Source organism: Falco punctatus (genome assembly GCF_963210335.1).
Source record: "Falco punctatus genome assembly, chromosome: 3".
Taxonomy (NCBI): Eukaryota; Metazoa; Chordata; class Aves; order Falconiformes; family Falconidae; genus Falco; species Falco punctatus.
This window is the reverse complement of record NC_137582.1, coordinates 12,685,787-12,698,197: the sequence shown is the minus strand read 5'-3', so window position 1 is coordinate 12,698,197 and position 12,411 is coordinate 12,685,787. Positions and strand designations below refer to the sequence as shown.

The window sequence follows — 12,411 nt, the reverse complement described above, 5'->3', positions numbered from 1 at the left end:
GCAGCCCTCCCCTTTCCCCGGCCCCGGCTCCCCGGAGCGGAGAAACGAAACCAGGCGGGGCCGGGGAAGCGCTGCGGGAGGCGGCGCGGGGCACGGGCCGGCCCGCGGGGCGGGGCTTCTGGCCTTTCCCCACCCCCGGCGCCCGGCCCTGCCGCCAGCTCTGCGCGCCGCCAGCCGCCCTGCGCAACTCCTGGCCCCACCGCCGCACCATGAAGGCGCTCCTGTTCGCTGTTCTGGCTGCGGTGCTGTGCGTGGAGAGAGGTAATGGGGGATGGGGGGGGGATGCCCTCGTCACCCAGCCACCACCACCTCTCCCCAGTCGCTCCCCAGCCCTGGGTTTGGGTGCAAATTGCGGTGTGTGCGTGCGTGCGTGCGTGTGCGCGCTGCGTCTTGCAAGGTGGGCTCTGGAAGTTGGAGCTTTGCAGGGAGCGGGGGTGAGGGTTGTAAAGGGGTTTGGGGGACAGAGCTGAGCCGTGCCGGGCTTTGGCGCGGGGCGTGTGTGTGGGTGGCTCTCCAAAACCTACCTCGCAGCAGGATCCCTCTCGGAGCAGGAACTTCAGTGCCTGTATGTATAGGTGTGCATCTCCAGCCGTGCATGTGGGTATTTTGTTGGAGCTTTTCCCAGTTGCAGCTCGAACAAAGCCCAGGGCCGGCCCCGCTCCCCCTTTCTGGTGCAGCGAGCCGGGATAACGGCGCCGAAATGGGTTGAGATGCAGCCGAGGGGAAGGAGGGTGGAGGGGAGATGGAGCCCAGCCTGGCAATGGCTGATGGAGCAAAGTCTGGGCAGAGGCGCTCGTGATTCTGCCTCCTGCTGTCGCCCCCCAGCATCCGTCAGGGAAGGCTGCGGTGGCCGACGTGTGGGTGGTGACCCTCAAGGGACCGTACCCCATGGAGTGCATCTTGGGGCTGCCACCGAAGCAGGGGAGAGAGCACGCTTCGTGTTGTTGGGTGTTAAAACTGCAAGTTGTGGCCAAGTCGCAGGGTCTGCAATCCCCGCCTTCCCGGCGACTCCATTTCTGACTATCCAAACTCCATGGGGCCGTGCAGAGCCCTGTATTGTTTCCATATGTTGATGCTTAGAGAAGCCAAACAAAGAGCAAACAGGAGAGTTCTGGGCCCTGTGAGGCTCTGCTCAGGAATCGCGGGCTCTTCTTGTCTCCAGAGGACACCGGTGAAAAGAAACTAGTTGGTTGCTGCTCTTTCTATGCCCCCTTCCCCCCATGACTTCCAGGAAGCAACTGGCAATTCAAGCCTTGGCTCTCCATCAGAGCCCAGCTGACTTATGCTCCATTCCAGCTGGGAGGATGGGTTGTCCAGGCCAAGGCAATAAGAGGTTTCATTTCCTCCCTCCTCCAAAAAACCGTTCAGCTTTAAAGTAAGTTCTTAGTCTTGTTGCAGGTAGCTTTATCCCCAAATGCTTCCAGCGCATCCGAGGGAGTCTTTTGCAGAAAAGCTTTACTACCTGCTCAAAGTCCCCTTAAGATCTTGCATATGGTGTATAAATAAGGATCTCGTCTAAGTGCAGTGGAAAAGGAAAGAGCGTTGGGCATAGGAACCGAATGAAAGCTGCTGAAGCAGCAGCATTTTCCACTGGTGCTGCTGAGTTTCAGAGTGGGCTTTTACAGGCTGCTCCCCCCCCCCACTTGCTCTTTGCAAGAATGGATTCAGCCTCTTACCTGAGGAATTCCCCCAAATGGTCTGCTCTGTTTTGGGAGCTCTTTGTTCCTCCAAGGAGCTGACAGCAAACAAATAAACACATAAATTCTTCCTGTGCAAGAACGCTGCATTTTCTAGTTGGTGAAAACGAGGCTTCCCTTTTGCATTGTTCAGTCTTGGGCTTTTTTTTTTTTTTTTTTGTAGCCTTGAGCTCCAACTCTTTGCTCTGTCTCCAGCTGCATAAAATAATTATGCCACTCCTCTTGTGCCTTTTGTTTAAAACACTGAGCCTGCTTGCTCTCTTAACTCTGCAGTGGATTTTTCAGTTATCTGTTTTGGTGGGGCAGAAAGTGGCACTAGTTACGACTGTGTATTTCTTCTCCTAAACTATGTTAAAAGACTTGCCTCTTCTGGAAGGATTTTGTCTATATTAAGACAAGGGGTAATACGTAGATGTGACAAAGAAAAACATGGGGACAGGTAGGAGCTGCTGTGGTAGGAGCATAGATTTAGTCACGTGGTAGAGAATTTCATGCCTAAGGGCACTTTCATGTGCATGTGCAAATATTTGTGATGTGTTTGTATCTGGAACCTCTTAAGCCTTAATGAATAGCACTGCACCACTCGACTCACGTGTTCAGCATAGTGAGCAAATAGATATGAGGACATATGTCCTGCCATCATGCCCACAGGAAGCCTGTAATCCACTTCATTCCTGGTTGCAGACAATTCCTGTGAAATGGGATGAGTCAATTTGCCTCCTCAGTTTGCCCTTGGGTGGTTGCAAGGCAAAGGCTTTGGGACAGGTCGCCTGAGACTTGAGAGCAGAAACATGCTGGGAACAAGGGAGCAGGAGAGAGCTGGATTTCTCTCTGAGGTCCCACACTGAGGTTTGGCCAACCCATGGAAACGCTCTGAGGGCTCAGCAAGGGACAATGACAGGCTGCAGACTCAATGGCTGGCATCATCCTCCTCCCTGTCTCCTAGATCTAGAAGCAAGGTCCACTGACGAATCTCTCCTGGGGCTTTTGACTCAACTGGTGGCCCTGTAATCCTGGGTGCTGTGTATCTGTTGTGGCTGCTGCACTGGCATACTTTAGGTAACTTGGTTTTGTTGCAGGGATCGTTTGCAGACTGATTGTTGGAAGATGTATGACACAATCCATGGCATTCTTGCTCAGGGGGTTGTGGTGTTGGCTTTGTCTCCAAAGCAGAGTCAATGGCTGCCCTGATGTGACATTCAGGATCTCCCGCTAACCCACTTTAATCTGTTTTCCTGAGGTTATGCTTTTGTTTTCTTTCCCTGCCTTGGCTGTGGCTGCTCAAAAGTAATTTGTCTGACAACAATTGTTATTTTTTCACCAATTTTCTCATAAAAAGCTTTTCAATTCCTGAGAGAAACAGGACTGAGAAGAACCACAAGAAGTCATGCAGTCCCATGGAAGAGCGGGACAGCTGCTTACCAATATTTATCCAACTTAGTCTTCAAAACACTCCATGAAGGGGCTGCTGAGCCTCAGCAAGCTCTCCCAGGGCTTCACCAACTTCATGTCCTTAGGATAATCTGCTTGTGGTGGGGCTGAAAGTGGTAGGAACAGGAATGATGCTGTTGCACTTCCCATCCTGAATCAGCTCCCACTCCATTTTGCATCCTGTAAAACAGAAGAGAAGGGCAGTGCCTCATGGAAGGAATTGCTGTTGGAGTGCTCAAAAATCAGAGTCCGTGAAACATCAGGAACAGACCTGATCTGTCTGTGTATACAGGTCAACAATTGCAGTGTGGATATGATGTTCTTATATGTAAAGTACAGGGAGGATCATCTGTCCACAGCAAAGTGCATATGTCCCTGCTGAGTCACTGGTCCAGGCTGTTTCTGCAACCATTTCCCACAACTGAATGCTATTTTCCGATCTTTCCTCTTTCTTGGGCAGATCTGAAGGATGAGGGATGGGAGCCAGCTGGTGCAGTCCATCCTGCTGGTGTAGGATAAACCATTTTAGGGGACCTGCCATGAAGGAAGGCATGCTTTTTTTGCTATACCCCTGCTCCAGATTAAAAAGGTTGGTTGCATATGCTGCCTTCATAGTGCTGTGACTCCCTGGGTAGTGGGACAGTGCAAGTCCTTGCAGGTCTTGCTGCAATGCTGGGCTTGCTCTAGCTGAGAAATCATTTCCACCACATGTGCTAGCACAAGTGTAGCCTGAGCTTTGTGCCCTGCTGCCAAAGGCCAGGTCACAGAAGGCTCAAACCCATGTGCATGCCTGGAGCATTTCCCATCAGTGTCCACAGTAGCTGAGCTGAATAAGCCCAAATCTCAGGCTCCAGGCTGCAGGTTTGAACATGCTTCTATTGTTTTGTTTCAAGTTGGCGGCTGTAGCTTGAACCCGCTCTTGGTGCAAACAGGAGCATGCCATAAAGTACTGGGTTGACCTGTGGTTGTATTGAGGCTTTAGCTGACAGTTGATCCTGCCAAGAGCTCAAAATGTATCCCTTATGCTTGAACACTTCATCTGGCCAATTTTTTTGGAAAAAACCTGTCACAGGCTGATACAGCTGAAATAGCAAGGGTGGCTGTGGCCAGATGCAGTGCGTGCCATTTGCTAGAGGTGGGGACCACCAAGCGAGGAGATCTTCCCACCAGCCCTTAACCGATGTATGCCTTTCTCTTGCAGCCCACACGCTGATCTGCTTTTCTTGCTCGGATGCGTCCTCCAACTGGGCCTGCCTGAAGCCTGTCAAGTGTGGGGAGAATGAAAACCACTGTGTGACGACGTATGTTGGAATGGGAATTGGTGAGTGGTGACAGGACCTTCTGCTGCCCCTCTTGGCTGCTCTCCTGGGTCACCTGCTGAGCTGCAGGAAGGCTTTCCTTCCTTTGGCTGAAAAAAAGGGAAAGTTCTGCTTAGCAGCTGAATGTTGGACCATCCCAAGGGAATTTTTATGAGGGACGTGCTGCCAGACAGAGTCACGTTAAAGCCCACGTGCTTGCAGTGATGCTGGGAGTCTGAAGGGAATTTCTGGTTGGGGGCGGGGAGGTTGCGGATGAGTAAGTGGAAGCGTGGAGGATGCTGCAGGCTTCCTCTGTAGGAAACTCCAGGGTTGCCCTTCCTACTTTTGCCCTGCATTTGGGTTATTCGTTCCTGAGTCGCACATTTGCTGCTTTGCTCTCCGTGGACAAAGTGGGGTTGCCAGGAAGGGAGAATTTGCAGTTTTCCTCCCTAAGTTCCAGGAAAGATATGGGTGGCTCTGTGCTTCCTGGCTGCTGCTCCAAGGGAAGCAGGCTGCTCTGGCAAGTCTCCTAGTGCCATTACAGAGCCCAGAGCCCAGCCTGGCTTGCCTTGCTCTCCCTTGCAGGAGGGGAGGGGTGTTGCATGCCTGAGTTGCACGGTCTGTGATGTGGGTGGGTTGTGGGTGCACAAATGGAGGCTGGGAGCTTTTACAAACCTCTGGTCTTAGCACAGTGCTAACGGTTTCCAATTTCCTGCTGCTAAATGCTTGCTGCGCCTCTTGCAGCCAGCGCTTGAAACACAGACTTTGCTCACGAGTGCCTCCCTGGTGCTCTGTACACCCCGTGCTCCCTGTCTCGCTTGAGGAGTCCCAGGGTCAAGCTTGAGTGGGATTTTTGAGATTCTTCACTGGAGCCATGGCGGCCAGACTTTGGCTGATGGCCTGGAAGTAGTGTCTCTGGGTTGTTGCATGATCTCTAGGGTCTGTGTGGGAGGTTATCATGGGTGTTTCTTGAAATGTGTGGGCTGGCTGAGATTACTCTCCGTAGGTTGACGCTGAGAAGTACTTCATCCTCTCTGTGCCACCTGTGATACTTCATCTATTTCAGTTCTGTTATTTCCTTTGCAGAACAGGTGATCAGAAAGCCAAGAAACATTCTAAACCCATTTCTTTTTGCTTTTCTTCCTTTCCGCCCATCCCAACCTAAATTCAGGCAGCAAGTCTGGCCAGTCCATCTCCAAAGGATGCTCTCCCATTTGCCCCAGCGCTGGGATTAACCTCGGCATAGCGGCTGCCTCTGTTTACTGCTGCGACTCTTTCCTCTGCAACATCAGTGGTTCCAGCAGCGTGAAAGCCAGCTACACGGTACTGGCCTTGGGAGTCCTCATTAGCTTCATCTACATCCTCAGGGCTCGTGAGTGATGGGGCTGGCTGAGGAAGAGCCATCTTTCACGGGCTGTTGCAGGTCTCATTAGCCAATATCTTCTCTGTTGCTGTCTGCAAGGAGATCCTCTACTTTTCAGCAGGCTTCCAAGGTGGTTGTTTCCCAGACTTTATGCTCTTCGAGCATTGGAGACCTGGGTGGTTTGGCCAAGCTGTTCTTCTCCTTCTGTGGATATACCCCATTGCACTCTCACACCTCCTTGGCAAAGGTGGATCATTTTGGAAGGGTTTCTGCTTTTATACCTAATACCCTCCCCCTCATTGCTAAGGTTGGTTAAAACAAGGCTGGGACTCGCCGAGAACCAATTAACCCCAGACACCACCTGGTCAAGTGTTCAGACGTTCCTGCCTCTCGCTCCACGTAGGTGCCTGGCACCGGCGTGCTCCAGCCCATGGGTGGTCTGGGCATCGGAATGCATGACCCGAAAGGAGACACATTCCTGACCCCTTGCAGCTGCAGTCTCTTTTTATAAAATCGTTTTGTTTCTTCTGATCCTGGGCTGACTTTTCTGGAAAACAAATGATGTGTACCTTGTCCTTCCGAGCTCTGTAAGTGCCAGACCTGAATAAACATGCTCCTGTTGTTACCTGAGATGGAACGTGTGCTGTGTGTGTTTCCTTGCTCCAGACAGAGACATTTGAAATGCTGTTATGGAAAACCCAAATATTATGCCCGGCACATGGGCCTCTTACCCTCTCCAGCAGCTTTTGAGTGCTTCACCTCAGCATTCCTTCCAGTTCACCTCTGAGCAGCAAGTCCATCTCCTCCCTGTTGCTGTCCTTTCTGACAAACATCCCTGAGCCAGCTTGTGTCACCTTTCTTGGGAATCACCTTTTCCAGGTGCATTTTAGTGAAAAATGCCAGTTGTTGGGGTCTGAGGCAACCTCGTTACTCCTAATGGAGCAAGCGCACAGGGAACAGGACTGCTAAAAATTAGCCTGCATGATGCAAAGACTTGATGTCTCAATTTCCCCACTTTGGACAATAACATCGATACGTAAATGATCCAGGGCAACAGGTGTGTTTGCAAAATTTAGTGAAGTCAAAAGCAAAGATATCAATACTCAGATCTTTAGGTTCCACCTGCAATCCCTGGTTGATGGGTTGATGGTCACGTGGACTGCAGAAGGTGACTTCACCACCACATCTGCCACTCCTGCTGTCCCTCAGATCCCAGGATCTTCCAGCAACGTTGCTTCTGGAAGTTGTCAGCCATCCCATGGGAGATGTGTCCACCTACCATCTGCATCAAGCTGGTTTCCTACCTGCTTTGCCTACCTGTGGACTTACTAGACACAAAAAAACCCCAAAACTGAGCCTTAAACTGTCTGGCGAAAGCTTGCTGTCACTTCCACTGATTGATCAGAGGTGCACTGCACTTTTTTTCTCTTCTAGCAGCAAAAAACCGGTGTAGCATTGACACTCTAGCCATAACCTCCTTGTGTGTGGTTCTCTGATTTTGTGTCAAAACCAAAAGCTTCTCAAGCTGCACGCACTGTTCAGTTACACCTCTGTCCCCACTTAAATGTGTGATAAACAGCTGCTTTTGAAAGATGGTGTGCAGATGTTTAGAAATATTTACAACAAAAAGGGTTATGCGTTTTTTCCTCTTCCTTCTCCCCATCTTTTAATTAAAATGACACAGATGCTAATGACAGCCTTTACAACAGGAGGGACTGGTCTTTGTGACATGACCTACAATTAGGTGATGAGTTTGGTAAGAATGCATCGCTTGTCTCATTGGTCCTCAGATGTGCCTTCCTCTGGTTAATGCATCCTCCCTTGCCTGCTGGGACCACAGGGCTTGAGGTACACTGCAAACCTCTGCTATGCACATATAGCACAGAGAAAACGGGAAAAAATTACTAGAAATGGGGTAAATATTCCCTAGCTTCCCTGTGCCTGAGCCTTCCTCCCAAGAGGGTTAGAAACCTCATTTGCAGGGTTAATTTGTTCCTCACCACTTGCTGTGAGTAGATACTGTAGTGAGACCAAGGCAGCACCCAGAGTACGCTACCTTGCAAGTAGTGAGGCTGTGACTCTTCTAGCCACCTGGTAAAAGGCATCTTGGTTTTGAACTCGGTTGCCCTCACACCTCTGCTGTGAGCAAAGAGCTAAACTTAAAAGCCATTAGCATAGTTGTGTTCTAACGCCTGTTCGAGCCCGTATGAGGCTCTTGAGGATGCTGCACTGGACGACCCCGTGGGCTAAAGCTATGAGCAGAGTTGTGAGACCTGGTTGCCTCTTCCAGTGACCACCATCTCCCTCCCTCAGCATTTCAGAGTTTGCTTATGTCGAGTAGTTGATTATGCAAGGGAGCAGCGGCTGGCAGAAAGAGCATTCAGCAGGCTACTTACCTTATACAAATAACAAGTTATATTAATGGCATTGCCAGGGGACAGATCTGAAGGTCAGTTCATGTGTGTTCTTGAGCCTATAGATGATGAATAGATTGTGTATGGAGATGCTTTTTTCTCCTCTTTACTCTCCCTTTGTCTTTGTCTCCTCCTCATGTGCTGTATGCCTGTATGCTTATTATATGGAAGGTGAGATATTTACGGTTTCTCCTTTCAGGCACCTGTGGCAAAGATTTCTTTGATAGATATACAAGAGATGTTATTCAACAGTTTAATCCCGAGCATCATGTGACCAGTTTGCCAACTCTCACGATTTTTGGTCCTACTGTAGAATTTATTTTTGCCTCCAAATCCTTAGCACAAGAAATCATGTGAAAACCTCAACTACTGTAAAGCCCAGGAGAGAAAGGTGTGAAAATACGCAGCTGTAATAATAAATATTAATAACAGAAAGAAAATACCTAGCAAGAACCTGGCATTTATAGAGCATTAAAAGTGGTGGCTTGTTAAACCAAATGCCTGATTTGGAGCTTTAGGGCAGTGGTGGGACAACCTTTAAGTGCTCTGAATGTGTTTACTTGGACTATGGAATCAGAGATCGAAATCTCAGCAGAAAACTCAGATCTTCACCTTTTCTGACAGGATGAGAGGTGATGAGGGGAGGCAGCTTTGCTCTGTACAAGCATAAAATATCCTGGAACAGTTTTCACTGGAAAATAAAAGAACGGCTGAAGTCAAATACCTGCACATTTTGGAGCGTGCTGATGAGAAAATGGTTTCCGTGCTTCCTTCCTAGAAATGGCTGTAATTCAGTGGCAGCTGCTGCCATCTACCACTACGCCAACGTCGCAAGGGCTCTCATTTTTATATTTTGTCTGTACATGCTCAAAGCTTACTGCGGCACCAGCCCTTTCCACCCAGGTTCACTGGGTTTGCCATTTGCTGAAAGGAAGGGCTTAAAAATGAACAAAGTTCTTCCAACTTTTTTTGAGATGTTTGTTTTTTGGTAAAAGGGCACAATTTCTTCTTTTGGAGAACACAGACCTGATGTGACTTCCTTGCACAGACAGCCAGAACAAATAAGGCCAGTTGCTTAATCATTACTCAAATGATCCACATCGCTACTCACAGAATGTCCTTGCTTGGTGTGAGTTTACTCAAGTTATGGATTATCTGAAATGACTCACCACCCAGGGACCCTATTTGCCATGAAGGAGGCTGTGGTCCTACCACCCCTGGTGGGAAGCCTGGTAGCTCTGGTCTTGGGGGCTGAGCCTCCATGCTGGAATGAGGTATAGGCATCCATGCTCTCCTGTCTCCCGGAAAGGCAAATATGGTGCACATCTGGATGCTTGGAGATGCTTCTGTCACAAGGCCCTTGCTCTTGTGATCCCAATGCTTTTGCACCCTGAAGCTGTGCTGTGCTTTCACTGTCATCCTCAGTGGTGAGACGCTGCGGGTCTCAGCTGTTTGGGATGAAGATGGCGCTGAATCCTTCGTTGATGCTGAAGGAGTTACTTCGCCCCTGGAAAGCTGCTGTCTGAGGCTATCAAACTGGAATGGAGATAAACACACCCAGTCTTGCACTTCGGGAGCGGCCATGGTGCCAAGGAGGCGAAGCCCTGAGTTGGTCCTGCCATCTGCTGGCTTCTGTAGACTTGGTAGGGATGCTTTGAAGCCCAGACCTCACAAGTCAAGGAGCACATGAAATGGGGAGTAGGGAGCCAAGGGCAAGCTACCTTTAACCAGATAATTGCATGCAAAGCAGAGAATCAGAAACATCAGAGACAGATTGAATGTCTTAATTTGTCCAGCTTTGTTCTGATCGTGTATATTGAGAAATTAAAGGCTTAACAGGCTTCCCAGGTCCAATGTTTTATGAGGGGACACTTTTTCCAGCCCACACCCTACCATTTCATCAAAACTGAGACACTTCATGAAAATATAGTAAGGCAAATAGAGTGTTGCAGAAAAAATATTGACACATTTTATTTCAGCTTTGCTGGATGATCTCATTTCACTAAGACGGTTACACTGAAATGTTGATTTTACTAATACATATGTGAGATTTGTAATCGTGTATTACCATTGTTGTAAAAGAATAAGCAGCATAAAGAAACACTGATTCCTTTAAATATATTAACATAGATATGTGTAGTGTATGTTACATATTGTTTCTTATACTCTAACAGATATATATGGAATTAATAAAAAAGTTACACTCGGAACAGAATTCTTGGATGCTTCTGCAGATATTACAAATATTACCTCTTGCTTTGTGTGAAAAGAAAGTTCTTGGGTTGGATTCAAAGCCCAGGGCTGGGAGTTGCAGTCTGGTCAAAAGGAGGACAGACATGAGGCTGAGCCTATAGAATATAGGGAGGGATAAATCCATACATGCCATCTCAAGGCCATTGGAGTCTCTTCCTGGCGATGGATAAAGAACAGGGATTGTCTTTGCCTTCAATAGTCATAAATATCGTTGACTTGCCCGTGACCCTACTGGGAATGGAGATGGGATTTGTCCTGTGAGCCTGCACTCTTTCTTGTTGGAGAGGGCAGCTATTTTGGGTACATAATGGCCCCTGTGTGGGTGTCAGTGGGCAGCTGCTCCTCTTCCTGAGCTCCCCGGGGCTGCAGTGCTGAAGGGGCTGCTCTGGCCCTGCTCCTGTCTGTAGACATGCATACACAGATACATAGACATGGGGGTGGTTGCTCTGGAGACTCCCCCCTGCTCTCCTGAACTGGGGAGCATGTATGCTGCTTTCCAAAGACGTGTCATTCTAATTTTTGTTTAAAGCTTTATTATTTTTGGGAGCCCAGTTGGATCCCGTGGGAGAAGGAGATTATGTTCCTTGGGGAATGTAAAATGTTCAGAATAACAGCAATGGGCTCTCGGAAGTTTCATAGGAACAGCCACAGGCTGTTTGAAACAAAGACATAAAAATAGCTTTCCTTTTCTCTGGTTACCCTGAGCCTGGACTATCTCCTTCCTGGGAAGGAGTCTTCTCCACTGCGCTCCCTCCTTGCAATCCATATTTGCAGCCTCACTTACAGGTGGGTTTGGGGATGGGAGGGCATCAGTGGTGACAGGGAGTATTTTGGGGACTGGAAGGCATTGCACAGCAGATGGTCACAGAAGAAACCTGCCCCTCAGAGGCTACACCTCCCTCCTGCCTGGTGTTCCCATCCTTTCTTCTCACATTGCCGCCCAGGTCCCTGCTCCTGCTGCTCCATGGGGACCTGCCTGTCTCTAGACAGGCCCAGGATGGTCTCTCCCACATTTCAGGTGTTCAGAAAGTTCAGGGAAATTATGCTGTTTCTCCAGATCTAAGAGGGGAGACCATTCATGTTTTGACACAGAATAGAGCTGCTTCCTTCATTAAGGTCTGTATTTCCAGGTGAATCTTGTTAAGAGTTATAGTAATACCAAATGCCTGAAAATACTTCTGGTAAATAAACAACACGGGCTGCTGGCAGTGTTTCTGTTTCAGTTGGCTCTGCAGACATTTCTCACTGGCATTCCAAGATCATGCTGATTGCTTCAGGGTATGAGACACCATGTGCTAGCAAATCGGTCTGAAGTGGGAGAATTCCTGCCTTTCCATCCCTGCCCTTTACTGTCCCTCTGGACATGTCTCCACTCTAGCCATGGCAAACACGGGTTTTGGAGGAAGAAATAGCTGTGGGGATGGAAGGGAGGCTGCAGAAAATGGGTCCATTTTCTGGTTTTGATGTGGACGAGTCACAGAAAGTACCGTAAGTAGATGGATTGCAAATGAAAGTTTGAGTGTGCTAAAGGAAGAAGAAAATGATCGAATCGAGAGCTCCACCTTCCTGCCAGTGCTAATCCTCTCCCCTTTCTTTCCTCCTCATTCCTTTCCTCCCCAGTCCATGGGTACTGAAATCCACATGAGAAGCCACGGGGAGCAAGGGGGAAGATGGCACCTCCAGGCTGCAACGCTGACCAGAGCAGCAGGCGAGATGGGAGGAGGCTGGAAAGATGGGAGGTGCTTTGCATGGTGGTGGGAACATGTTCCAATCTTCCTGCTTCTGATCTCCCAATAAAAAGAGATGTAAAACAATGTGCAATGTACCTTTGTCTCCTTGGGTTTGGTGATCTGGCCTTCCTGTGACACAGGGACACTTGGCCAGCCAAGGTGCCGATAAGTTAATAACATCTTGTCCTTTGTGTAGAAGGAGTTAAAATGGCTAAATGGAGCACA

The 12,411-nt window shown here is 49.0% G+C and overlaps 1 protein-coding gene across 1 annotated transcript; it reads left to right on the top strand.

Annotated features, from left to right (window-relative positions):
• The first annotated feature begins 101 nt into the window (after positions 1 to 101).
• Positions 102 to 6,419, top strand: LOC308061315 (lymphocyte antigen 6E). Its single transcript, XM_080381122.1, has 3 exons — positions 102 to 261; positions 4,330 to 4,449; positions 5,598 to 6,419. Exons 1-3 carry the CDS (start codon positions 210 to 212, stop codon positions 5,804 to 5,806), a joined length of 381 nt encoding a protein of 126 aa, XP_080237248.1. The 5' UTR covers positions 102 to 209; the 3' UTR covers positions 5,807 to 6,419.
• The last annotated feature ends 5,992 nt before the right edge of the window (positions 6,420 to 12,411 follow it).

Coding starts and splice junctions, on each gene's coding strand:
- LOC308061315 (XM_080381122.1), top strand. CDS start 210: ATGAAGGCGCTCCTGTTCGCTGTTCTGGCTGCGGTGCTGTGCGTGGAG. Junction 262..4,329: donor GGTGCTGTGCGTGGAGAGAG/GTAATGGGGGAT, acceptor TTTCTCTTGCAG/CCCACACGCTGATCTGCTTT. Junction 4,450..5,597: donor GTATGTTGGAATGGGAATTG/GTGAGTGGTGAC, acceptor ACCTAAATTCAG/GCAGCAAGTCTGGCCAGTCC.